We start from the raw sequence: 27,539 nt of genomic DNA on the forward strand, positions 1-27,539 counted from the left end.
GAAGCTCTGCTTATAGTTCATTTTCTGTAGTTTGTTGCCATTCAGAGGTCAGAAGCTGTTAGAGAAAGAAGACAGGCTAACATAAAAATGTGACCAATACAAGTACATTTGGTACTGTGCAGTAACATCTGGAATGGGGAGAGGTTTCTGGATACCATGTATTAGCCAGAATGAAAGAGATTGAATGCATTTTAATTTACTTTACATGGAAACAGAAGTTTCTACTGAAAAGTGGAAAGCTTTTAATGTGCTGGGTTGGAACTCATTAGAAAATATTTCAGGGAACTGAATTATTTATGTTGACTGGATCTGTGTTGTATTTAAGTGGTAAAGGGTCAAGCAGTCCATGTAAAGTAGTCTGCTCAGCTTATCTAGAGGTATGGCATCACATTTAGCTTTCAGCGAGTCTTTAGCCAGAAAAATTGCTATCCCCACTTACACTTTTTATAATTATTTCTGTGCTTTTTAAAGCAGACATTCAACACACAGCATTTTCTGGCCTTTTTGCAACATGAAGCTTTCTTCTCATAACTGAACAGAAAAACATTATTCTTCCTCTGTTCTTTGTTCGATTGCAGGAAAGTGGGAGTGTCCGTGGCACCACTGTGATGTGTGTGGCAAACCTTCCATGTCTTTTTGCCATTTCTGCCCAAATTCTTTCTGCAAGGAGCACCAAGATGGGACAGTACTAAATTCTACATTAAAGGGACAGTTATGCTGCTCTGAACATGTTCTTGGGGTAGCTTCTGTTGCAACTCAGAAGACTCGGAGACACCCCAGAAAAATGACCAAGTTGAAGCGCAAGAGAAGACAAAGGACCAGATGGATGAGAGCTGAATGCAAATAGTAATGGACTGCAGTATCTACTGCCAACACTATCTTGTAGATAAGTTGTGAATAGGGCCAGGGAGGGACATGGTTTTACATATATTCTGTAAAGGTTACATTTTGGGAGGGGATTGGGAAGCATTTTTTATTTTGTTTTTTTTAATCCACTGAGCCAACCACAGCAGTCTTCTGCTGCATCTGCACTGATAACGAACTGTGGCATACATAGTTCAGAATTTTTCAGGACAAACCAAACTTATTACTCAGCATTACAGTTACACTTGAATTGTTACGAATGTATAAGGTTCCCTCCAATATTTTTCAAGTTGGAGGTAGGTTAAATCAAAGCAGGTAGGCACATTATAAATGTAGGTTTTGAGGTAGTATTTGCCATCCAGCGATGTTTAAAATAGTTTATCCTTGAAAGAAATTATTAGGTGTCAAGTTTTTTTGGTCTGCAGTCCCAACTTATATCTGCTTGCCTTGAGTGAATTGTTGAGCAAGTATTTGAGTGCCATTTACAACCCAGGTGCTTATCTGATTATAATTAACACACTTTTTAATTTGTTCTTGCTCTTATAAAATGATTGTCTAGTTGTTCTTAAATATATTTTTAATATCCTTCATCGAGAAGTACAGTGCATGGTGAAAAAAAGCTCACCTGTCATAGAGAGGGAGAACCTTATAAAAGATTTTTTTTCTATACTGTTTTTTCCTGTATTTCATTTCAGGTAAATAGAAATACACTTGATCTTACAGAGTTGACAAGTCTGGACTTAAAGGGATATTGTTTTACAATCTCAGCCCAATATTTAGGATTTTTATGTTCTTAATAAATAAAAAGAATCTTACAACACCTAATATTAAGAGAATAGTTCATTATTTTTTCTTAAAACCAATAAAAAAGTTCACAGGCAAGCATTTCTTTGCACTCAATCCAAATCTTGCAGCTTTGTGATAGTGTGAGAAATAGTGACTTGATAGTGAACTGCAGAATAAGTCAGTAGAAATTATTGTCAAAATAAACTGGAATTTTAAAGAAACACAATTATTAAAATAATAAATGTGACCTACCTTGTCCCTTTCTAAATAGCATTTATAAAACTGACTGCTTGACTTCAAGAACAGACTTTGTCATTCCTTTCTCACTGAAGAGCTCAGAAATTGTTTCAGTAACACTTTTATTTTCTTGACCCCTGTTAGGTTCCAGACTTGCAGTGTGGTGCATATACAATACTTAGGTTTAATGGAAATCACTGTAGAACTAGGAAAAAATGGTGAAGGAAAATATCTTAAATAATTTTGCTTACCATTTCCTACCTTATATGTGTAATTGGTGTGCAGTGAGGCAGTGTTATAAACAAGTTTTGACTTGTGTAGTCATTACGTACCCCATGGAAACACAATGTGCGCCTTCATGACCATTTAATAATTTGTATATGCTCTAGCTTAGTGTGCCTTTAATAGTGCAGAAACTCTGTGTAGCTTTTTTTTTTTTTTTTTTTTTTAAATGAAGCATAGCTATATTATAAAGTGTATATTTTTTCAAAGTATTTTTCAGGGTTTAATTGCAGTTCTAGTTATTTGAATGATTGAAATCTACATCTGTTCCCAGTACATGAGAATGTTTACTTTTTTATTAGATTTTATGGCAGAAGTTCTAAAATGTACCATTATGCTGTGCTAAGAACTGATTTTTTTAAAAATTCTTTTGTAATAGAGCAACTGCTTTGTTTTGTGGATCAAAATTTTATAAATACTGTTGGAAGGTTTGTTCTTCCCTTTTTCAAATAATCCTTGGCTGAAAGTAGCCAGTTCACTATAGGAGAGTGTTACATTTGTTAGCACTATGACATTTCTACTTTTACTAGATAAATATACAAAGCCTTGCACATGCGGAAAAATTGTGAAGGTTTCTGAAGGATGTTTGAGGGGACTGTTCTTTTGTCCTAAAGTTCTTACTTGCATTGCCAAGGCTAAAGCATAGCCAGGTGCCTGAAATCAAAACCAAAAAGATGTTTTGTATATTTTTTCAACGTTGGGGAAGGGAACTTAGATATTCTTTTGAAGGGAAAGGGAGGGGGGAAGCAAAAGCAAAAATCACTTTAGAGCAAAATGAAGGAATTTGGTATTATCAAGACATATAGCTCGATATTTGTTTGGATAACATTCCCTGTGAGGACGACTTTATAAAAATACTTTTTAAATAAGTTATTATGAAATCTTACCTTGACATTTTAGTATTTTAAAAATGTCTGTATTACATTTTTACCTTGTTCATAGCTTTGTACCTCTTCATCTTGCTGTAAGAGTTCCAGTGCCTTGGAATAGTTACAGACTGGTTTCTAATGGGCAGATATCCATGTCAAAGCAATCACCATACAACTGGTGGTAATTGGCACCATTGCTGAGATCAGTAACTGCATGATCATGAAATATGAAACCTCCCACTTCACTTCTAGGTCAGGATCTACAGCATTTCAGCATGGCTGCATGCACTACAGTCACCCATGCTGTATTTGTCTGTGGGAAAATAAAGACTTCAGTCTCCAGGGCTATCATTCCCGTACTTTTCTCATGCACATTAAATTCACACATATACCTTTGGAGAGTGGTTTTCTGCTGGTTATATGTGACTATATTTTTCTGCTTCCTTCCCACCTAACCAAGAATTCTAAAATGTTTGGGCCGACAGTGACGTACATCTTTGAGAAGAACAAATTATAGATGTGCGCTTACAGTTAGCAAAATTAGTTGAAAATCCAGCTTTTATTGGTCATCTCTTTTTAAAAAATTGATAGCTTAAAAATAAAGACCAAATTTTGTCTCAGTTCAAAGCCTTTAATATCCTGTTAGCTTAGCAGGGTTGCTTGAAGTGTAATTTGATATAATTTAGTACCTGGTTCAGGAGAATTTGGATTTCTTTTTTCACTGAGACTTCTACACTTTGTCTTAGAATGAGAAGAATCTGCTTTAATTGAAAAAGAGCCATGTCCACACTTTCCTTTTCCACAGGTCAAATACAGTGGAAATATTCCTGCTAAAAACCAAAGTGTAAAAATGACACAGTAGCTTTTAGTAGCCATCATATGTAAAGATTGGCCATTTGGTTGTAAAATCTTCTAAATAATAATTGCAACCTAAATAGGTCATCATAAATTAGATCAAAATGTTTACTTATTGTCATATCCATCAAATTATGGCAATTTTTCTCTTTTTGGTTACTTCTCTTGTACAAAGTTGGTATAAACTAGGTAAATCCCAAATATGCTGTTGCTTCTTGATCAGATGAGTGAGCATGGAAGTGATAGTTTCAGGTTAAAAAAAAAAAAAAATATCAGAAGTTTTTTCCTACACTTTGGAAAGAATAATTAAATTAGATTGCAGCTTTGTTTTGTAGTTTGCAGCCATAGCCAGTTTTTAGGGGAGTTTTCGAAATACTTTAAATACTGGAGTTATTTGGAGAAGTATTAATGGGAATGCTCTGCGTTGCTGAGTCATATTATTCCTTGTCTGACCCTTTGAAAATTTTGGTGTCTTATTAAAGTTCGTTCCTAGTTATCTTATTTTGAAATTGCCAGTTTTTGTTTGGAAAATGAAATAAATAGTGGGTTTTATTCTTACAGTAATTATTTAAAAGTGAAACAGTATGTATTGTGCAAATGCATCACTTTGTTGCTATATTGATGAGACTTAAAAATACTAGGATTTTATCATACAAATTTGAGATGTACAGGGTTTACTAAGTGGTTGGAATTTTGACTTTATAAGTTTCATTTGTAAGTGATATGTTTATGCTTTTAGACTCTGCTTTTATGTTTTTTCTTTAGCAAGTGGTGGCAATGCAACCTAACATTCCCCACTGTAAGATCCTGTTTTCAGTTGCTTGTCACTTGCCACGTTTTTAACTGTTTGGGCTGTAATTTTCCATGTCAGGCCAGAGGGTGTTGTTAAAGTTTCAGCAAAAATACTTAGTTCCAAGAACAAGATTACCCATGTTAAAATATATATTCTTAGTACTGTTGAGGAGGTCCGGTGTCCCCAAGGTCCAGAGAAGGAGCTTGACATTTGACTTGGAGGGTGTTTCACGGCTGGATTCTCTGAAATGTCTCTGAAAAATGTCTACAGAGCATGCTCCAACCCAGGGCCACAGGGACTGAACAGAAGAATTTGTCTTCAATAATTCCTGCAGGGGGTAAGGGGGGAACAACATCAAGCACAAGGGCTAAGTACCAAAATACCAGAGGCAGAATGGATTCAATATATGCGGTTTTTTCTAAGCTGCCTAGATTGAGCCAGTAACAAACTGAACTGCCCAAGAGTGGGCAAGGCCTGCACTGGCCCAGGCCAGAAGCCTGGGAGTGCTCGTGCACCACCCCTCATGGCCAGGCTGCCTAAGGCTGCTGAACCAGCAGCCAAGGCCTGATTTGCAGCTGGGGTTTGGTGGGGGGAAGCACCCACCAGAGGTCCTGTCCCCCCTCCCAGCCAGGCTGGGCTCACACTATCCCTAACCCTTCTCCAGCTGTCAGCCTCTGAGCCCACTCCCCAGCCCAGTTCTGAGCTGTGGGAAGAGCCCACCGGTGGGTGCCTTCCCCTCCATGCCAGGCAGACGTTGACTGGGGGGGTGGGCTAACCTCCTCCCCTGTCCTTTCCCCCACCCCTCTTGGAGGTGATAGCTGGGGAAGGGCTGGGGGATCCCAGCATGGCTCAGAGCTGCAGGGGGGCAGGTGAGAAGCTTCTGGGCAGGGGCTTCCCCACAGACCCCACCTGGAGGAGTGAGTTTCAAGCAGGAGTGGAGGAATGTATATTCCCCACCTCTAGGAGGCGGAAACTATGGAAAGGGCAGGGCTGAGCCAATCCCTGCCCAACTCACTGGGCTGCAAGGGGGGCAGGGAAGCAAAAAGCTACCGCCACTGCAGGGACTTTTCCGCTCCTTGCTGTACAGCCTGGGGCTAGGGGGGCCTAGGCAGTAAGCAGACTGGGAAGCTGAGGCTTGAATGCCTCAGCTCTGTGGCAGCTGCAGATTGGGCTGACCTTGCTTTGTTGGAGCTGACAGCACAGCCCAGAACTCCAAAGCCTTCTGGGATGCTGGGGAACTGAGAGTGAGCTTGATTCTGGAAGATTTGAGCCAGATGTTCCATAAACCAGTTTAACCTAAATCAGTTGAGTCTGATAACTACATCCATCCAGGTTTATCTTAAACCAGGCCATTTTGAAAGCAGTTAATGTGCACTGAACTTCTGTTCTGTTACAGGTTTAAACCAGTTTCCAATTCCTTAAATTGTTTCATGTGTAACTTCTGTCCCTAGTCAAAAAGTGAGAACAAGGAGACATTCTCTATAGTCTTAACGCCCCTCCTGAATGTGGGCATCACTGCAGGTGGAGCTCCCTGATTCCAGTGCAGAGGACCTAGGCTCCCTCTAGATCAGTGGTTCTCAACTTTTTTTGTACCAGGACCCACTTGTACATAGAGATGTACCAATATATCAGTTGCATGTGGGGTTAGCACCGATAATGGGAAAATAAAATTATTTTGGCTTTTTTTGGCTGATAAGGTCACCGATAAATGGTGCATGTGTGCATGCAGCTGCAGCATGCACACAGCCAGGAATGCAGTCTGGCAGCTTGGAGAGCAGCATCCAGCTGGTAAGTCTATGGGGGAGGGATGGGGTGTGAGGAGGCGCATATCAAGACCTCCAGGGTGAGGGAGGAAGTGGGGCAGAGGCAGGCGCTGCCCAAACAGGTTGGTGAATCAAGGGCAGGGTACAGGGCAGAGCTATTGGCAGCATGTGCAGGGGTTGTAGGGGGGTGAGGAGGGGGAGCAGCTCCACGCTGCTGCGTGCACCCCCAGGGTACGATCATGCACAAAGCTGGGGGAGAATGGCATGCTCATATGCCCCCCAGCTTTGTGCAGGGGGTGACAGTGGGCTGCTTCCTGTGGGCTTGGGGCCAGGGGTTGCACCATCCTTTTCCTGGTGGGGGTTGACTGCACTCAGGGCTGGTGAAGGCAGGTCAGGCTCAGCTGCGCCAGGTGGGCAGCATCACTGGGAGGGTTGGCTGTGGGAAATTTTGGGGTGGCCATAGTCTTCCAAGCCTCCCCCTAGTGCTGCTGCCACCCACCCTACACAGCTAAGGCCCACCCCGCCTCAAGTGTAGCCCCAGCCCCACTGCTGGAAAGAGTCTGGCATAGCCCTTGGCCCCAATCCTGCAGCAGGCAGCATGCCCTCACCCTGCATACAAATCCAGGGGAACATATGCCCCCCATGCCGTACCCAAAGTGTTCGCGCAGCAGCAGGGAGCCACCCTCCCACCCCCTGGATGAGCTGCCTATGACTCTGCCCCATGCCCCGCCCTGGCTGAGCAACGCCTGCTCCACTTCTTCCCTCACCATGAGGGCCTTGATCTGCTCCTCCCCGCAACACCCCTTTCCTCCCCCACAGAGTTACCGGCAGGAGTCTTTTCTCCAAACTGCTGGGCTGCATTCCTGTAAATCTGTTAATGGGTTGGTATTGGCCAATATGGCTATCAGGATGGGCCAAGAAAATCTTCATCGGTACACTCTAATTTGTAAACATCCATGGCCAGTCCTGACCCAGTGCCCCTTACATCCAACCTGCTGCCCCCTAGCTCCCCCAGTGTGGGGCAGGGGGGGGCCCAAGCAGCCCTGTGTAGGCTGGAACTCTGCCAACCTGCAAGGGAAAAGCCAGTTTCCCACGTTTTTCTCCTTTAAAGGAGAATCCATTTTTAAAGTTCGTTTGTCACCCTTTCACATATTCTTGCGTCCCACTTTTGGGTGTGACCCACAGGCTGAGAAACACTGCTCTAGACCAGTGATTCTCAGCCAGGGTGATTCAAGATCCTTTGAAGGGTGCTGCAGGAAGTTTGAGGAGGTAAGTGATGTGTTAGGCCATTCCCCTAGGACAAAAGTTGTTGGGATACTTGGAAAGGCCCTAGGGGGTATGGGCAGGTGGGGACGGAGTGCTGCTACCCACCACCCCATGCCACCACCTCCCAGAAGCAGGGGCGGGGCAAGGATAGTAGCACCCCTCTGTGAGCCACACAGGTGCTGCCCAGCCAACGGGACGTGGGGGAGGAAGGTGGAAATTCCACGTGGTGGTGGTGGCGGCTGCCACTCTGCATCCCGCTGCTGGAGGTACATTTACTAAAAAAGGTTGAAAGCCCCTGCCCTAGGAGGTAAGCACTGTAATAAATAAATGAGTTTTTAAAATAGCATGCCACCAAACACTTCTCTAGGTGCGGAGACTAGAGTAGAATGGGATGAAAAACATGAAAGAGATGGAAGTAGGGGCCAGATCAAACTAGGAGTGAACTGAGATTGAGTGAGGAGCAAGACAGGGGAAGACTGAGACCTAGTACAGATGAAGGGAAGACTGAGACCAGGTGAGGAACCTTCGAGGAGGCCCAGGGTTCAGTAAAGGGAAGACCAGCTGGATGAGGGGCCTGAATGCGTTTGCGAAGCTGGAAGCACAGGATGACAAGCAAAAGTTGCTGCTTTTCCATGGATGTGCAGTTAGAATGGGTCCACTTTAGCCAAAATAACACTGCCCTTCCTCTTTCCATTGACATTGTTTGCTCAAGCTTTGAAAGCTGGTGACGTTTCCCTGTGTGGTACAGGGAGAGCAGGCCCCTCGCAACAGAGTGGATCTACCCATTCTTAGATGTGCTGGGAGGCAAGGCTAGTAGGAGGAATCACTTTAACAAAAGATGCATCAGTGTATATCACCAGGGCTGTCTGATTTAGTGTTAGCAGTGTCTAAAGCTTCCTTTGTTCCACTTTAGATGAATCAAAATGTGTTATATGATTAACCAGTTGTCATGGGTAGGGGTAGTGGCTAGAACTGTCAGAGTATCTAGTCCTCCCTTACAGAAAAGTGATTTCAGTCATATTAGTGCTCCATGACCTTACTCAAGTGATAGTGGCTGGGGAGTGAGTACATGAGATGCTGACTGCATAGTAGCTTGATACTACTGTGCAGTAGCGTTGCATGGCAGGAAGCGTGATGCGACGCTACTGTGCATGTGCATTACTGTTTATACAAGTACTAAATGACCGTGCAGTCAGCATCTCATGTAGATGCAGCCATAATAACCTCTTCAGTTTGCCGTTTCTGTTCTTTTTGTCTCTTCCTCTTGCTCCTGTCCCCTATCTTTTCTTTGCCTTGCAGTTCACTTTTGTGGCTCCTTGCTAAAGCTACAGGCAGCTCAAGTTGCCTCCTGTAATACAGCAGAGCTGCTTTTTACTAAGGACTTAGGAAGAAATGACGTTTTTTTTCCTCAGCAAGTTCCAGCCCTGTTGCTCTTGCAGCCAGCTGTGTTAGGGATGGGGAAGGTAACATGAGGGAGGTGTTCTAGTTGAGCACCTCTTTACCTGCAGATATCATCCAACAGTTGTGGGGCAAAAGCAGAGCTACCCTTGCTTTAATTTAAAGAAACAGTCAAAAGTACATTCTTAGAAGAATTATGCTCATGTTTGCTTCTGCCCTGATAGCAATAATTAGCATATTGTAAAGCAACTATGATGCATAATGCAACCAACCACATGCTTGCTCAATACAGCAAGTGGAAATAATTGCTAAGGCATATGACTTTTGCCCCCGGGCCATGGGATCAAGAATGTAAGGGTGTAATTATTCTTTTTCCTGAATTAAAACAAGCAACTGTTGTGGAGCAGGGCAAGGGGGAAAAGAGCAGTCTTATTATCCAGTTTATTTTAGAGTAGTGAGTTAGTACAAGTTCTCACAGACCTGCAGAAATCAAAGGTTTGTTTTTTTAATGTATTTGTCAGGAGTACACTTAACACTTTAGCTTTGCAAACAAAATCCCATGGATTTACTCATATATTACACTCTGCCCATACATACTGTCCTGAACACATTTTTATCATTTCATCAGACATGGAAAAAAAGAACTGAGAAAGTGCTTGCGATTGTTTGAGGTTTCTTTCCCCAACACCAGGAAATCCTACCAGCCAGCATATACTGGTTCTGTGTGCCCAGTTACACCATAAGTTGTATGTGGTACTGATTCTTTTGACAGTAATGGAGACTTCAAGGTTTTCCAGCCATATTCTTGCTTTCGTTTCAGAATTATTAAAGCAGCAGCCAGGACTCCACCTGAAAAATGGAGGGATGAAAAGTATTTTCAGAAGTGACAGTAAACTGTCAAGCAGTGGTTGTCCTTTGACTTTTGGGAAATGCAGTACTTTTTTTGGTAACCTGAGGTCTTACATTCATTTAGATTTGTGCAAAATCGGTTCTGGGTAGGTACATCAACTATCAGAGCAACTCTGAAAGTGCAACTTGAGTCTAAAAAGTGATTTCAGAGAAAATCGTCAGACTTCAACTATGCCTTTTCTGTTAACTGTGTGTGTTGTGCTGTAGTAGTAGAGGAAAGAGTATTACCGTATACCCCCCACAATCTTTACCAAGTTCAAACCAGTTACATGCAACTCTTTTGCAAGACTTGGTGGAGAAACTTAGTTCATTTTCCAGAGTCCTTATGACTTTGTGGTTCACAGGAAGAGAAAAACCTAGACTGACTCTTAGATTCTGGCTTGACACTGCAGCATCCCCTCCCACAAAAATCAAAAAAAAAAAAAAAAACCCCTCCAAAAAACCAAACAAACAAACAAAAACCCTAAATGAAGCACAATCAGTATGGAAACACTGGATAAATACCAAGGCATTTAATGCAAGTTTTAGCTTTCTACCATAGTCACAGCAGGGAAAATTGAGCTGAATAACTGACTTGTGCTCCTCTGTTGCAGTCCAACAACATGCCCTTCTAAAAGCAGCCAGATATGTCCACATTTAGAAGGTGTATAAGCTTGTGGTAAAATGCTGGATTTATTAAATGAACTATGAATTTCGTCTTTGAACTTGTAGGAAAACTTCACTGGGTTTTTTGTTTCTATTTCTGGCAACTCGTATTGCCTTTTACATTTAGCCTTTCTCCTGCTGGCCATACTCCTTGAAACACACAAGGTAACTACTTCATGATGGACAGTTTTCCTAACAAGCATTTCTGATGGAAAAAGCCCAAGGATGGTAGGGGTCATTCCAAACTGGACACACTTTTCCGACAAGCTTTTTCTTGTCTGTTTTTCCTGCCTGATATCAAGTAACTAGAACCTGCACAAAGGTTTTTGAACACAGTGTTGCCAGTTTTTGCAGTGCAATTTTCAATCAGTGTGTCATGCCAAGCTCTGGGTGGCCAGGTCTGGAGGTCACCCAGGGTCAGGAGAAGCAGCCAGTGCTTAGGAAAGGGAAGCAAGGAAAAGCTCTGAAAAAACAGAAGTACTGAGGAACAATGGGACAGGACTGGCAACAGAACTTATTGCTGAGCTGGGAACTGTGCAGATGTAAGGTTTGAGGGGCACAGGATAGGTCTGTGGGTACCAGTGCTTTAGCTTTTAGAGAAGCAGGAAGTCCCACATCAGTGAAGAGGTGGCAGAGGCCAAAATCGTTCTGTAAATTTGGGAAAACTGGCAACACTTCCAGTGGGGATCACCTGTACATGGTCATGAGTGAAACAGCGTTTTAAATGCATAGAATCCACCTGCACTGCACATGGGCCTTGAGCTCCCATCCCTCACCCCATGGCAGCAATGTGGAACCTAGTGAGTGCCCAGCACTTCTGGATTTGATCAAGTTTCTTCTAAAATGTCATTAAAACAAATGTAGTATTTCAATTCTCTGACATGAAACTGCTGTGAATGTTACTTGATCGATCTGGGCTTGATATTCGTTGTCAGACTCCCCTGTAAAAGTCTGTCCATATTCATGCGAAGACGTCCCCTACAAAAGACATTTCATATCCCAGGTTGAGTAAGTTAATCCCGCATCATGCAAAGGCAACATCTAGCAGACAAGCAACCCTGAATATCAGCCCAGAAAAGATGGCACAAAGGAAAAACAACATGCCATATCTATTCATGTGCCATACTCCTCTTTTCCCCCAAAATTAGCCTTCCAATATTAGGATCCATGTTTTAACCAGGGAAGCTGGTCTACCCAGGATAAATGCAACGGAGACATTGTAAGATGTGTGCTGTTGTTTTTCCTTCTCTTCCCTCTAGCAGCTGCATGGAGGGAGAAGTAGAGGCCAGCAGGGGCACATTCAAAGGAGGTGCTATGATGTACTCTCATCCTTTTGATTCCTCCTCCAGCCAAAGTTTAAAAGCAAATGCCTGGCACCGGCAGTGACATTTCTATTACAGCAGTGCTGAGGGAGTGAATAGACTTCATGGCTCATCATCTACCTGATTCCTGCTACTCCCTCTTTAGCCCACAGGTATTAACAACCCTCTCTTTTTAAAATAGTCCTGTTGTTCCATTAATCAAGCTATCTTTTCTCTAGCTCTTTTGCTGTCTATTAGCTACTCTTGGTCTCATCTATTTCACAGCCCTGCAGATTTTTTAGCTCCTTTTCTTTTCATCAGGTCCAGTCTTCAGCAGCAGCTACAGTTTCAGCTTTTGCCTGAGCAGGCAAGCGCTTCTGACAATTCAGCTATGAAAGGGTTAAAGTGTGGCACAGGAAAGGAAGGGTGAATGAGCTGAAGATTAGGCTCTGTTCCTGTTCTGTGTAGCCACAGCTCTTTGACTTGGGACAGAGTGATCCCCCTTCTATAAAAATTTGCCTGTGAAAGCAGGATGAAACTCAGGGAAGTGATTAAAGCAGGCCAGTTGTTGGCCAAGGCTGCTGTAATTCCTTTGAGATTATAACCAGTTCTGTATGGGTGGTGGCGATGTGTAGCAAAGCATTGTGGCTCGCCCCATCAGGTATCCCTGAGAAGGTCCAGGCAATGATTAATGATCACAGCGTAGATAGAATTCAGCAAACAAACTGCTCTGCAGCCCCATGCTGGAAGTAGCACTGTCCTCATTCCCAGTTGTGACAACAGATGCCCCCCAACACCAAAATATAATCTCATATACAACTAGAATCACTAGCTTTTTTCCTCTACCATGACACATCCTGCTCTTAGGTACAGTTAGCAAATCTGAAGGGACAGTCAGGATGCAGTCCAGAGTATGCCTACTTGAGAAGCTGCTTGGCACCACTCCACTGGGCACAGTCTGCTGTGACATGAGACAGATGTTTAGAAGTCCTGACTATCCCATCCAGTTCCACTCTTCTTCCTCTACAGCTCCCTTGCCTCTCCCTTTTCAGCTGATTTCAGCTTGCTATAAGCATGCACACATTCATATACCTGATGTTACTTGCCAGACCTCAATTGCAGACCTTGCAACTATGAGATCATTCTTCTGATCAGGTATATCCCATGATAGGGTCCCATTTAAGATCCTACAAGAACTCCCCTTATGGTGGCCCTGGAGAATGCACGAAAGGATTCCCTTTTTGATCCTATTGCCAACTATGACACTCTTCACCGATACCCCAAAACAAGTTGAAATGCCCACTGAGATGAACTGCATGTACAGGACATCAGGTTCCAGGACACCTTGAAGATGTCTGTGACTGTTCTGAAGAGCCAGGAACTGGATTTGCTGACCAGGGATGTTCTTTCTAGTTTTCAAACTTCCCATGCTCTGGAGTTAAAGCCAAGCAACTGGCCATGCTGTTACTGCCTGCCTTGTGGGGCTCCATGATGTAGGTTTTAATGGACATTGTCCAGAGCGCAGTGCACTATATGAACCAGCAAGGCTTTCAGCCTTCCCCATCAAGAAGCCATGAGATTGTAGCTATGGTATCATCACTACAAGGAACCCCACTGATCTGAACAATTGCAGGTACCAGCCATCCTTGCTCTAACCATTGGACTAGACTTCTTAAATAGATGCAAAGAGAATTACTTATGGCTTGGAGGTACTAGGTTCAACTGTTTCTTCCCCAGACTTCTTGTGTAACTGGGAGAAACCACTTAGCCTTCCTGTATCTTGCTTCTCCATGTAAAATGGGTATCATAGCCTTTCTTCCACAGCAGGCTGTTGTGAGGAGAAACTTAGGTGTTCAAATATTACAATAATAAGGGCTATAGGTACTTCGTATAGCCAGATAACCAACTGTAAATTGTGACTTAAAATCCATCATTTCAATATTTCAGCAATGGAGAACTCCCTTAGTAAGCGTTTGCTATAGAGAACAGCCCCAAGTGCACAACTTCTTCTGCAGAGGTTGCATGAGGCCAAGCTCTGTCCAGACACCTTCCTGTTACTGTTGTCTCTGAGCTTCCTGTGTACCTTGGCTGTAATCATAGCATAATATCCAAAGTCAGACAGGACGAAGTCATGCTGATTCTGAAAGCACATGTCTGTTCAGACCCCATTCGTTTACTGAGCTGCCGGGACCTAGTATCACAGAAGCACGTTGAGAGGCTGCAGCTGGTGGCTAAGATGCTGCCTGCTTGAGCATCTCTGAAAGAGACGGTTTTCAGTTGGTTTAAGAAATGACAGTGCAATGGAGGAAAAGCTCTTTGCTAGGATGATCTACTTCTCCAAATGGAAACAGTTCTTCGCAATATGGACCCAGATGGACCTCTGCTAATACAGCTAAAACAAGGTGGACTGGTCCATTAGTTCTTTTAAGTTCATTTAGTAGAAGTAACAGCAAGTTAGTCGTATTATGTGCATCTTCACATCCAATGGTTTTGAGGCATCTGCAGATATGCTAGTTAGAGGCCCAGCTCTTATGTGGGAACTCATATTGTACTTCTGGAGCTCCTGGAGCCTTTATTTGTGCTTTTAGATCTTACCTGCAGGATGATCTTTCTACTGGCATGGTGGCTCAGCCAGCTCCAAGCCCTTGTGACCAAATATCCTTAAACACACTTTTCTAGGGATAAGATATACCTGAGACCTCTTCCTAAGGTTATGGGCAAACCACAAATAAAAACAAGTTAACAGGGGTGGGGATTGCCTGCAGAACTATTGGTACACAGTAACTTTTCATGCATCTGCAATGACCCTACAGTAATTGGAAAGTTAAACTGAGGCAACTAAATGAAGCAGACTTCAGTTGTCCTGGTTTAGTTTTCTACTGCAAAGCCTTTGTGGGCACACAGAGTTGCTGGTGCGTTCTGTGGCAAGTAAACCAACCTAGCTGACTCGCTTGCATTTGATTACTTATCCATATCCTTAGTTCACCCTTAAAGTAGGCCTCAGGTTCACTTAATCAATTAACTTGGTTGTCTTCTTTCTGAAACCAGAATCCATGATGGGGGAGAAGCTACCTTTTGCTCCCAATATGTTTTCAGAACCTGGTTCTTTTTACCTGTACGCAAAGAACCCCTATCACTATCTCACCATTTCTTTGTGGCTAGATTTCCTGCTCATCAAAAGACCAAAACCATCTTATTACAAAGAATTTCTACATGGACCACACAGTGTGTCTCCATCTCTCAGTTAAGTGGTGGTTCCCTTCCTCCAGACTTCAGGGTGCATTTCCTTGGGGCACATGGAGTGCCTTGGCCTCCTTCAGAAACATACCATTATCTGAGATCTGTAAAGCAACAATATGGAACAGCCAACTGACTTTTATCAAGCACTATGCTTTCCAGTAAGATGTATGGTCCAATGCCAAGCTTGGACGAACAATATTCCAATCATGACTAGATGTGGCTGGCCCTCATCCTCAATGCCTGGAGGGGTGGCTGCTTGTCAGTCACCTACTGCATGATCTTCGCTGATGTATCCGTGAAGAAAAAGGGTGGCTGCTATCTTACAGTGACTGAGCTGATGATGTTTGGGGTCAAATACATTATCAGCCTTTCTTCCATGCTTTTTAGGCTGCTCAGCAATGTGGACTTTGAATTGCAAGGAAACCAAGGCAGGTCACTGTGACAGGTCTGGGCCATGGGCCCCACCTCTTCCTGACAGTATTCCCTCAAGTCTACTCCACCTCCTGCTTCTCAGCTACTATGACTTGATGGTAACCAGTATGTATTCAGAAGAAATACATCCTTTGAGACAAGGATAGCAGTCCTTTCCTTGGTGCCCTAGGGCTATTATCATGGCCTCCTTGCTGCCTCTGTAACCACGCACACACCTTACCAATGATTCTCTATGCCCTTTTGTCAGGACTCCCCATCTCGCAGTCTCTCTATGCAAAAGTCTTCATGAGGTCTCTCCAGCCCCAGCCTCTGTTCAGACTTCAGCCTGTTCAGCTGCTTTTCCTCTAGCGGAGACCCCTCAGTTCAGGTCCACTGTTCAGGCCCTGGGTCTCGGGGTCTTGGGCTCAGCCCTGCAGCAGAGGGTGCCCCCCAGGTACCCTGCTTGTGGCCTCCTGTGCCCCAGTCCTCCAATTGTTTAACTTGATTCCAAACAAAGGGGGTTAATCACCTTGTTACAAACCACTCCCAACCCTTCAGGGTTGCAGGAGTTCCCTTCACTCCCATACTGGTCCCAGCTCCAGCCAGGTTTATATCCCTAAGCTCAGCCTTCCTTCCTCACCTGGCTGCTGCCCCAGGCAGAGAGCCATCCAGGTGTCCCTATTTAGCTTAATAGGCTGCCTGGCTTCCCCTGATTTTCAGCCTTCGGCAGCTCCTTAGCTGTTCCTGGTCTCCAAGCCTGAGTCTGTTTTGAGCTGCCTACTGCATCTGCTGTTCCCTGGAAGTCCCAAACGTTTGGCTCCTGGCAGGGGTCTGCCTCTTCTCTTCCTCTGTTGCACGCAGGCAACAGGGTTTGGGTTTCCTGTTGTCACCCTGTCTTTTATACTCGTATGAGAGAATAAGGAGAGAAAAAACATGCATGCAACCCTAATAACCCTTGCTGTTCAAAAGACCGACCTCATGTGCTTGAGGTGTATGTGTGTATAGGGAGGGGTTCACACTAATTATGTAGCATCTCAAAAAACCGTAAGTAACAATCCTACACGCTGGGGACTTTTTCGGGAAGTTCAGTGATCAGAGGATACAGTAAAAATCAACCATAAAAACCTTGTTTTGAAGTCATGACTCATGATTTTTGAACCATAGTATATTGCATACACCATGAGGAAATTAATTTTATGCTACTGTTTCTGCTTGTTAGTAACTAGAGCACAGGCCTACTTGCTTGTGAAGGAAAACTGAATTATAGGAGGGCTCCTTTTACATTTTCCTTTGTATGTTCTCCTTAGAATACCACTCGGTAATAAGAACCAAGAATTCGGCACTGTAAAAGCATGGCTGATGTTCTTAAATGTGATTTAAATTCCTATCACAGTACTAAAAGTGGGATTTCATTATCCAGCTTTTGTCTTTAAGGTTACTATTCTATACATCTATCATACTGTGCTTTGGGGCAGCATTTCGGAGATCATGGGAATCCCGATGAAGAACAGGGCATTAAATTGTATTCCAGTAGGTTGGAGAACACAAAGACACCATAATTAATGTAGCAGATTGATTCCTCTGGAAAGAGGACTGCAAAAATGTGGCCCAAAGTCAGAAAATAATTTGCATTAGGTATTAAGCTATCTGGAGATTAATCAAGAATAAACCATCAAGGAAGCCTTTTTGCTGCTGTTTAAACAAAAGGGTGCCAGTTGCAGGTGGAATGCTTCAGTGCAACATTAAATGTTCATTACTTGCCTGCTGATAAAATGGCTAGTAGTACAATAGTTAAAGGAGCCAGTTCACAAGAATCTCCAGCCTTTTGAAGAAACGTTTCCATGCAGTACTGTGGTCGAGTGCTACCAGCTGGACAGAAGGCATCAGGAGGACACATAATGGGGTTCACATCTGGGCTCTGTTCAAATAAAAATGTAGCATGTTCAGTGACAAGCAAGACTTGTTGCTTAAGCACCATCACTGATCGTGTTGCATGAGGCAAGACGCTAGGTAAGACTGTCCCTGCACTGAATATCTTTCAAGCTAAGAGAAACACCAGAGACAATCTGGAGGAAGGTATAACTTTTTAGAGTAGCTACTGAACTGTGCTTTCAGCAAGAAAGATTGGGTTTTTAGATGTCACGTGAATGTGAAGGGTAGAAAAGAGACTGACTGACTAACATGAGTTTTGAGGATGGAGTTTTTGGTAAGCCAGGCTGGAGGTTAGGAACAGGCATCCCATGTCTCAACTTAGAAAAAGCAAAAGTGGCAAACTAGGTTTACCCAGGATGGCACTAGTCAGCATAAGAACGTAATAACTGCCATTTACTGAGTCGGGCCATGGATCCATCTTGCCCTGTCACAGTGGCAGAGAGCGGATGCTGAAAAAGAGTGAACTGGGTATGACCAGGGTTATTTCTTTATTTCCACTGTTCCCCTCTCTTTGCAGCCTCCACCATTTAAGGTCTAGGAAGTTCTAATTCAAAGGCTGTATCCCCAGTTCCCGTGCTTAATAGCTACTGATGCATCTTTCTTCCAAGAATTTGTCCAGTTCCTTTTTTGAATCTAGCTAAGCTGTCAGCATGCACAGCATCTGATGGCAATGAGTTCCACACTTTAATTACATGCTTTAGTTACCATAGGCTGGAGAACAGCAAATCCCATCTATTAGAGACTTGTCCCTATTTCAAATTACTCAGTCCATGGAGCCTTCTCTAGCTTTCTTCTAAATGTCCCTGAAACCAGTGGAAGCTTTATGGGGAGTGTGAGGACAGGTAATGGCTCTAGGGGTAGTTAACATTTATAACTATTTCCCTCTAACATGGCACTACTTATACTGGGAGTTAAAATAAAGATGCTGTTAATTAAAATGCCTTGCATTTTTCATGAATCAACTACATTTCTTAAGCCAGGCTTTTGCTGTAGTTTATAGAGACTTACAGGGCAGTAGTGATTTTCTGGGCATATGTCACAGCTCTCCTGGCCCACTTGTAATTGGTATTCTCCCGTCTTGCAGACTTTGCATTGGTCGTCACCAGAAGCTTTAAACATACCTACATATCAAAAGAAGCACAACATGAGGGTAGGATTAGGCCACTGGGGCTTTCACTGACAATCCTTGTATGATCAGTGCTTCACAAAATACTGGTAATGGGAAAGGAAAGCTGCTGAAAATATTTTGTGCACATAAGTAAAATCAGAGTGTTGAGTCAGTCTGTGCTGAGGGAAAAAGGAGACCGTAAAAGAGAGCATGTGAGTTTGGAGAAAAGGGAAGAAGAAATATGCATTTTTAGATTAGCAGATAGCCAGAGTTAAGTCTGAGGCATGAGTTCAGTGCAAGGGAAATAACCACGCTGAGTTTTCACATGCTCTAAAAGCAGTGGTGAGCGCAAGCTGTCCTGTTCTGAGCTGGGCTCAAAGGTCCGAGGTATTTACATCTGTAACTCTGGTTTCAGTCCATCTCTCGGACTGAAATGTTTTAGCCGTTTAAAGATGTTGAATAGTGTTTGAAAAGTTTTAAAAAGGGTTTTCTTTACTTCACGGGATGAGAACAACGGGTCTCTAGAACTTCCAAATGGTACCTTGGCTGAATTTGAAAATGTTAACGCTTTTTGGATGTTTTAAAAACATTATGGCCCTGTGAAACATTGTCATGCAGTCCTTCAACTAGTGATTTGAGGAGTGGCTCAAGACTGTTGCTGTGTCAGGGGCTCGCTGTGTATTTTAGTGTCATGCCATGTGATTCAGTGTTGCATCAGGCAGCACCGACTGCAGTCTGTAGAAAATGTCCTCATTTGCCTTCACAAGCTCCCTCTTGCTTCTGCTTTATATTCTCAGCCAACACTACTATATGGGTATAGTTAATTACACTGGTGCGTATTATACTTTGTACTGTACCGCCCAGTGCGAATGCACCTTGTACCCACAAAACTGAGCTTTAGCCGCTACTTAGTTTATTCCTGAGCAAAGTAAGCTATTGACAAAAAACCCAACCAAAACAAAACAAAACCCTGCTTTCCCAGTACTGACACCAAGCAAAAGGCTTTTGTCAGCACAGCTATGTCAGGGTTTATGCTTCTTCACCTCTTTTTTCCAACTCAGCTATGCCAGCAAAACCTTGTAGTGTGGGTTTAGCCTTGAAAGTGCTTTGATTGCTGTAATGAATATTGTTGTTATCAGCGGGGGATCCTGATAAATGGGCACTGAAAAGAGTTTGCTCAGTCATTAGCTTGGTAGAATCAGGTCGCAAGAATTGTCTGCACCACTAAGATGGATACGATTTCCTCTGTAAGCGACAGCTGATAAATCTATTCAGGCACACGGCTTGTTGACAATAATTGTCAGCTGCCAGCTTGTTGGTCAGTGGAGAGCGGTCTTAATCTTAACGGGCGCTATGTGAGATGTTTTCCGCAGAGCCAGCTAATTAGCTCCGCACTAAAGTCTCGGGGGCTACACATGCAGCCCTATTAGGCTTCAGTAAACAAACTAGTAAACCAATAAGCTCTGCCATAAACACAAGTACTATCCTGTGGCAGAGTTATTTAGTGTGCCACAGTGCACATGTAGATGGTGGCAAGGCTGGCTGCAGCACATTGAGCCCCCTACCAGTCAGGGCTGCTCTAACATCTCAATGTGCTGCAGTCCCAGGCACATGTGCAAACATGACCCAGGAGCAATAAACTCCAATGCAAAATGTGCTGGAGTTTATTCATTAACATGCATTAATTGCATGTGTAAGTGCGCTCACAGTGTGCGTCTTCTGCAACTCTTCCTCTCTAGCTCTTTCTTGCCCTGGCTAGACTTGCCCTGGAAGTGCTCTTCCTCACCTTTAATTGCATAATTACCTGGTGGGCAAGGTGAACATTCTTCAGAAGCTTCACTGATTGCCTCTTCTCCACTAGGGCAAATTGTGCAGGTGCTGCAGTTGGTTGTGCTTTGGAGAGATAGAAGACAAAGAAAAAGAGGTATAAAAATGGCATAGGATATAACAACAACCTGGTGCAGCATGGAGGTTGGGTAGGGAGTGGGACAAAACCCAGGCAACTTGCAGGGGACGTGATGTTGGATGCAGGGAGACCGGTGGATGTGGTGTACCTTGATTTTAGCAAGGGTTTTGATATAGTCTCCCACTGCATTCTCGCAGGCAAGCTACAGAAGTATGGACTGTAAGGTGGATAGAAAACTGGCTGCAGCATTGGGCTCAGAGAGTAGTAATCAATGGCTTGATATCTAGTGGACAGCCAGTATCAAGTAGAGGGCCCCAGTGGTCAGTCCTGGGGCAGGTTTTGTTCAATGTTTTCATCAGTGGTCTGGAAGATGGCATAGAGTGCACCCTCAGCAAGTCTGCAGATGACACCAAGCTGCGGGGTGTAGTAGATATTCTGGAGAGTCGGGCTAGGATTCAGTGTGACCTGGACAAAGTGGAGGACTGAGCCAAAAGAAATCTCATGAGGTTCAACAAGGACAAGTGCAAAGTCCTGCACTTAGGACAGAACAATCCCATGCACCGGTACAGGCTGGGGGCTGGCTGGCTGGGCAGCAGCTCTGCAGAAAAGCACCTGGGGGTTATAGTGGACAATAAGCTGAATATGCACCAGCCGTGTGTCCTTCTTGCCAAGAAGGCTAACAGCAGCCTGGGCTGCATTGGTAGGTGTGTTGCCAGTAGGTGCAGGGAAGTGATTCTTCCCCTCTGTTCAGTGCTGGTGAGGCCACATCTGGAGTCCTGTGTGCAGTTTTGGGCCCCCCACTACAGAAAGGGTGTGGACAAATTGGAGAGTCCAGCAACAGAAATGGTGATGGTGCTGGGGGACATGACTTCTGAGGAAAAACTGAGGGAACTGGGCTTATTTAGTCTAGAGAAGAGGAGACTGAGGGGACTTAATAGCAGCTTTCAACTACCTGAAGTGGGGTTCGGAAAAGGATGGAGCTGGACTGTTCTCAGTGGTGGCAGATGACAGAACAAGGAGTAATGGTCTCAAGTTGCAGCAAGGGCAGTTTAGGTTAGATATTAGGAAGAATTTTCTCACTGGAAGGGTAGTAAATCACTGGAGCAGGTTACCCAGAGCAGTGGGGGAATCTCCATCCTTGGAGGTTTTCAAAACCTGGCTAGACAAAGCCTTGGCTGGGATGATCTAGTTGGGGGGCTGGTCCTGCTTTGAGTAGGGGGTTGGACTAGATGACCTCCTGAGGTCCCTTCCTGTTATACTATGTTAATGACTTTATGTTCTCCCGTGGCCTCAGATACGAAAATTTAAGTCTTTTTCCTCATTAGAGGCTTAGCTGCCATCTGAGCTGTACTGGTTCAAACTGCCAGTATAGACCCTTGCACTCGACAAGCTACGCCAGTGCCAGTCAGATGTTGTTACGCTGGTGCAGCCTGTCTCCAGTTGGGCTTTGCACACCAAAGCTAAGCAGAACTTAAACCTAGAGGTGAGTCATGCAAAAGACTGGGAAGGGGAGGCAGAAAGGTGATCCAAAAACTAATAATTTCTGAGAATTGCTAGCATCCTAGTTTATCATCACCAAACTGCCCAATATTGTTAAAGTAAAAAGGCACACATTTTCCAGATAATTACTTATTTGCCTTCTCTCCGTTCCTTTCCGCAGAGGAATTGCTCTAATGCATTCTCAGAAACCCCACTCCCTTCAAATTACTCACAGGAGTTTGTGCAGAGGAGTTATGCTGCTGCTCTCTACAAATCCCCATCCACTGTTTGGCAACCGTTGATCCTTCCAGATCATGGTGTATATATGAGAGGTCACCCAGACCTTGGATGCCTAGGCACAGTTTTGTTTTTTGGGTTGTTTTTTTTCTGGAAGGAGTAGAGGCTGCCCAGACCTTCTACCCCGCCTTTACGCGCCTAAGACAGAATCCGAAGGCCAGGCTGAGTGTGGTGGCTCCACGGCTGCATTTGTATCTGGGAATTGAACATAGGTGTCCAGCGTGGCAGACGAGGACTCCCCATCCACTGGAACTTGTTTATTAAGTGACCACAATCCTAATTATAAAATGACCAATTAATCCCAGCACGGCTGTCAGGTGTGTTCTGATTCCACGGGCCATGAGTTTGCCTGTGCTCTAGGTAGAAGGGGACCCCCGGGTGCATCCCCAGGCTAAGCCTCCTCCATGCCTAAGCTTAGGTGTACTGACATTGGGCCAACCTTATGTTGCAGTTTGAAGGTAAGTGTAGATTCTGGGATTGGGCAAGCAGCTCCAAAATGCACACAAATTATAAACATTTGCTCATTATCACTTCCTTCCTTTTCAGGTCTTTGTGACCAGGTATTTCGCAGAATTTGCAGATTTGTTGGAGTCTGACAGGGCTGTACCATAAGTACTTCTGCAGTGGCCTCAAACTTGCAACCTCTGGGCTGTCAACGGTACATCTTAGTGCCCATGGCACCTTAACTAACCCCTGCTCATCATCACTGAGCCACTGACTTCTTTGGGTGCCTTGTCTGACATGGGTCTTTGCTACAGTTTAGTAAAGGGAAGATTGGAGTATGAAAACCTTCAGGAGTACCTTGCCCCCACTCCTCCCACATGTAATCAGATCCTTCACATAACACTATTCATGGATGAAAAAATAGGGATGATTTTTTTTTGGTAAGGTGAATTAGTTTCCTGAGTCAGCTAGTGACACCAAGAGAAACTTGCTATCATTTCCCAGACCCCCAAACAAACAGTCGCGAATGTAGTTCTTACTTGCAGAATGATCCACGAGGACAGGGACTACAAAATGCTGAGTTGTGCTGGGAGCTAAAATACCCTGTGAAAGAGAAGAGAGTGAGTCCCCTGGCATCTGCCCTTAGCTCTGGCAACATTGCTAGTTACTCAGATGCGTCTGTTTTGTAAGTGTTAAATTAATATCCAACCATTAATGTGTAAAACGTGTGTGTTCTTCTGAGGGCAATTTTTGTGGATTTGGTAGCAAACCTATAGAAATAAATGGAAAGCTCATGAAGACATTTACTTGATTCATGTGATGTCTAGAAGGCTCAGCCATGTCACCTTAACTTCACCTGCAATGCTATTGCTCTGATTTCAAGCTGTGTCGGGAAATGTAAGTTCTTTGCTAAAGGTGTTGGGGGATCAGACCCATCAAAGTTCATGGTGGCAGGGTTTGAGGACTTGGTGTTCAGTGAAAGGGCTGTTTGGAAAGGAAAATAATAGGTATAATCATCTACAATAATGGGTATAGTCAACTAACTGGTATCAAAACAAGTTAGTTTTCTTCCTTCCCGTATAAGAGCTACGAGGGTGAGCATTTTGTCCGGAGTGAGGGAAAGCACTTGGGCTAGACTAATTCTGATCAGGGTCTTTCTGAGGACTCCTGAAGGCCTGGACACCTGGTCTCCCCTCCGCAAAAGAAGACCTGAAGAGGGAGGCTCCAGAAAAGACAAGTCAGCTTGGACAAGTAGATGCTTTGCGGGGTGGAGTTGTGCTGGCCACCCAGGAAAGAGAAAGGGAGTTAGTTGTTTTGATCTGAAGTTGTGCAACAAGCAGGACAGGGTGGCACCTTAACCTATTGCACTGACAAAAGCTTTATGCCCCTCTGAACAAGATGTTATCTTCGCAGTGGGATCAGCCATGCCAGGATGTGCCTTGCTTCACTGGCATTTTCAGACGCTGCCACGGTGTTGTCCAGTCCCTGTTGCTCCTAGGGCTTTTTTGTGCCAATCTGCATGCCATGCAGGGCCCGAGCAGCCTCAATTTTTCAAAACAGAAAAATAAATGATCGTTGTCAGCTACTTTTCTCTTAAGTAATCCATGCCTGTATGTTCTGTGATATCACACCCCATGTTTGTGCTGAGGTCAGAAAGTCAAAGCATACCTTTTCCACACATGCGGCAAGCCGATGCCCCCGACTCATTGGAATAAGAGCCAGGCTGACAGGGGAGACACGCAGTACTTTGTGTAAAACTAAAAAGAGAGAAGAACAGGGTTTAGCTCAGCTTTGTATGTTTGTTATGAGGAGAAAGACCTGATGCAAATTGCTTGAGAGAAGGCTTTGGAGCTCAAAGACATTGTTTGCCTTATCCCTATGAAAGCCAGCAATCAGTGAAGCAAAAACAACCAGACTACCCTGAGCTTGAATTGCTCTGCTAAGAAATGGAGTTCTCAGTACTAATGATAGATGTTTCCCACAGTTCGCTACATGCTTAATAGAAAGGCAGAAGAGACCACACGATAAAGACCCATCTTCAAAAAGCTTAAGCCAAGATTTTCAAACCAGCCCACTTAAAGGTAGGCTTCAAGCATTTGATATCTAAACTGGATCCCAATGGGAACTGCTGGGTATTGTGTCTTTGTCCCCGTTTTATCTGTGGCAGGTTAGGATACTAGGTCTTGGGATTGTGTCAGGGTTGACTAAGAAGTTTTACTAACAGGTTAGATCAGCGGTTGCCAATCTGTGGTACAGGTGCCACGAGTGGTACGCAGACAACCTGTCAGTGGTACACGTTAACAGATGTATTATAATTACTTTATATGACAAAACTTTGCTGGTGGTACTTAAGGTTGAACTGAAAAATTTACTGATGGTACTTAAGGACGTCTTTGAGGAAATTTATTCGGAGGCATTTTCATGGTGTGATTCACTGCAGCATCTCACAGTCATTAATGAATAAAGCTTCATAATTGCCCCCCTGAAGCACTGAAATATGGGATGAAAATACAAAGGTGCAGAAGACATTTAATTAATTGCTCAATATACCCTGTAGGAAACTTTTGGCAGTTGCTAATCTCGTTCCTCAGTCATAAAACCTTACTTCCTCCTAATGCATGGAGAATTCAAAACGGACATCTCAGAAAAGGAGCTGGAGTCCGAGGGCCTTTCTGCACTGTTTTTTTGAGTTCATATAACTGTATCTTCTGCTATTGGGAAGCCTCTTCAACAGTTTCCTTCTCTCACTGCGGTGGGGAAAAAATTAGTTCTACATTCTTCAAAATGTATTAACTAATGGTTTTAAAATACAGTTTGGTTCCACAAATACAATCCCAATCCCAACAATGGTCTAGGTACTTACTTAGTGTAATATCCCTGCGGGCAAGGCAAACAGATCTGTTGTCCAGCTAGAGGCTGGTAGTGACCTGCTGGGCAGGATGTGCAATCGGCACGGTCTGCACAGGAGCCTTCTGAACAGCAGAGACAGCTCGATGCCTCTAAAGTGAAATAAGCCTTTAAACAATTAGAATTGTAACTTTTAGTCGTTGCCAAAGATAAAAGTATTAAAATAAAAATTCAGGGCAGTGCCAGGAATGATAGTTTCAAACAAGCAAATCTTGAAGGGAAAAAATTAATGCTGCATATCAGATTTTAATAATCTCACAGCACTTAAATTGGTGCAGACAGGCATAAGAATAATTATTAAGCAGACAGTCAGTACTCAAGGGACTCAAATCTGTTGGCTTAATTGTGGAATCTTTGCTTAACAAGGCTATTTTTCCTGCTTTTAATTTGAGAAGCCAGGAAGTTTTTCTTCATCCTTAATCCAAAAAAAGAAGCAAAAGTGTATGGTTGCTTTTGATCTTTGATTAATCTAAGCCTGGCAGGAAACAGAACTGAAGCTAAAAACCTCAGAGCAGAGGATTCTGCCTTAAGCAGAAACGTCTTTGAGCGTGGATAACTTACCATTCCCGCACTGTACAAATACGATCCATCTGATTCTACAAAACCAGCTTAATCTACACAGAATAATTATGTAAAATTTGCTGTAACAGCTTGCTGGTCCATCAAGTCTTTATCCTGTCTCTGGCAGGGACCAAGGCTTGCTATGTCATAGCAGGTTATGCAGGACAGGGAAACGTACCCGGATGGGCAAAATAATACTCAAGTGCTGAGAAATACCAATTCTGCTTGGCCGCAGAGATTAACTCATGCTCTGAACCATAAATCTTGAGTGTCAGTGCTTATTTAGAGAGTGAAAAAAGTTATATCATTGGTCTTAAAATTATCCAGTTCATTAAAAAAAAAAAAAACACACCACAAAACTAGTATGCTTATTTACCTGCCTCCCCCCAGCTGTTGTGACTTCCACCATCTGACTACATAGCATATGAAGGAGACCTTTGGTTGTGGGTCTAAATACTTTGATACTAACAAGTACTGTGTGGGAATGGGGATTATGTCCCCAGTAATCTGGCTAATGGAAACAACTGCCACTTGTTTCTGAGCGTCATAGTCCTCAGAGCTTTGCAATTCAGCACTTAAGGCCTAAAAGAAATAAAAACTTAATAATATGACTGTTGCTCTAAAGGTGGCATGTAATGGGGAGAAGGAAAAGGAAACGTATGGCTGTCTTGCTCTTTAGTAGCATGTTTGCAGACATTTATTTTTCCTTGTTGATTTTTTTTAACCTTTTTTTTTTTTTTTTTTTAATATCAGAAATGCCTGGTCTCATTGCTGAAAAAACAAAAACCATTCTTAAAAATAAAAAAAGACACCACAAAGGGCTGTTTTCTCAGCCCTTACTGTAAAGGCAGGAATGCAAAGTCCTTAATGGAGTTTTCTTACAGTTGGCTTAAAGAAATAGTTTTAAACTTCTTGTATTTTGTCCATATCTCCGTTGATTAAAATAAATCCCCTGTGTCACACATCTGCTAACTAACCCAGTTGCCGTTGCATCTGCTTTGTGTGTAGTTGAATGAGTGGTAGGAATATAGCTTAACCATGATGTTTTCCAGGGAAAACAGGACAGATAAAACCTGGATTTCCAATGTGAAGAAACAAGTAGGTAAATAAGTCCAGCCATTCTTTGCATGAAACAGCAACAAGAAAAATCAATCCCTGCCTCCCACCCCCAAATACACATGGCAAATGTTTGCCCTGTAATAGGAAAAGAAAAAAAAAAAAAGAGAGAAGACTGGGACAGGGAAGAGGATCCTCTGGGACTTACCCTTGTTGGGAAACGTTCCTGG

The 27,539-nt window shown here is 43.5% G+C and overlaps 2 protein-coding genes across 3 annotated transcripts in view; one reads left to right on the top strand and one right to left on the bottom strand.

The window, feature by feature from the left end:
* Positions 1–4,394, top strand: part of NSD2 (nuclear receptor binding SET domain protein 2) — a 112,135-nt gene extending 107,741 nt beyond the window's left edge. For both annotated transcript variants that reach the window (XM_019552724.1, XM_019552725.1), the window contains exon 23: positions 579–4,394. In XM_019552724.1, coding sequence (XP_019408269.1) covers positions 579–847 — 269 coding nt within the window. In that variant the 3' untranslated portion in view covers positions 848–4,394. The remainder of the gene's footprint in view (positions 1–578) is intronic.
* A 5,153-nt stretch (positions 4,395–9,547) lies between these two features.
* The window catches only part of LOC109322108 (major surface trophozoite antigen 11-like), a 23,695-nt gene continuing 5,703 nt past the window's right edge, over positions 9,548–27,539 (bottom strand). The window contains exons 3-9 of the mRNA XM_019552977.1: positions 25,649–25,784; positions 24,454–24,542; positions 23,325–23,388; positions 20,464–20,552; positions 18,560–18,672; positions 17,381–17,537; positions 9,548–9,962 (exon numbers count right to left, since the gene is read on the bottom strand). Coding sequence (XP_019408522.1) covers positions 9,811–9,962; positions 17,381–17,537; positions 18,560–18,672; positions 20,464–20,552; positions 23,325–23,388; positions 24,454–24,542; positions 25,649–25,784 — 800 coding nt within the window. The 3' untranslated portion in view covers positions 9,548–9,810. The remainder of the gene's footprint in view (positions 9,963–17,380; positions 17,538–18,559; positions 18,673–20,463; positions 20,553–23,324; positions 23,389–24,453; positions 24,543–25,648; positions 25,785–27,539) is intronic.

This window comes from Crocodylus porosus, unplaced genomic scaffold, assembly GCF_001723895.1.
Source record: "Crocodylus porosus isolate Cpor-Errol unplaced genomic scaffold, CroPor_comp1, whole genome shotgun sequence".
In the NCBI taxonomy this organism is placed as follows: Eukaryota; Metazoa; Chordata; order Crocodylia; family Crocodylidae; genus Crocodylus; species Crocodylus porosus.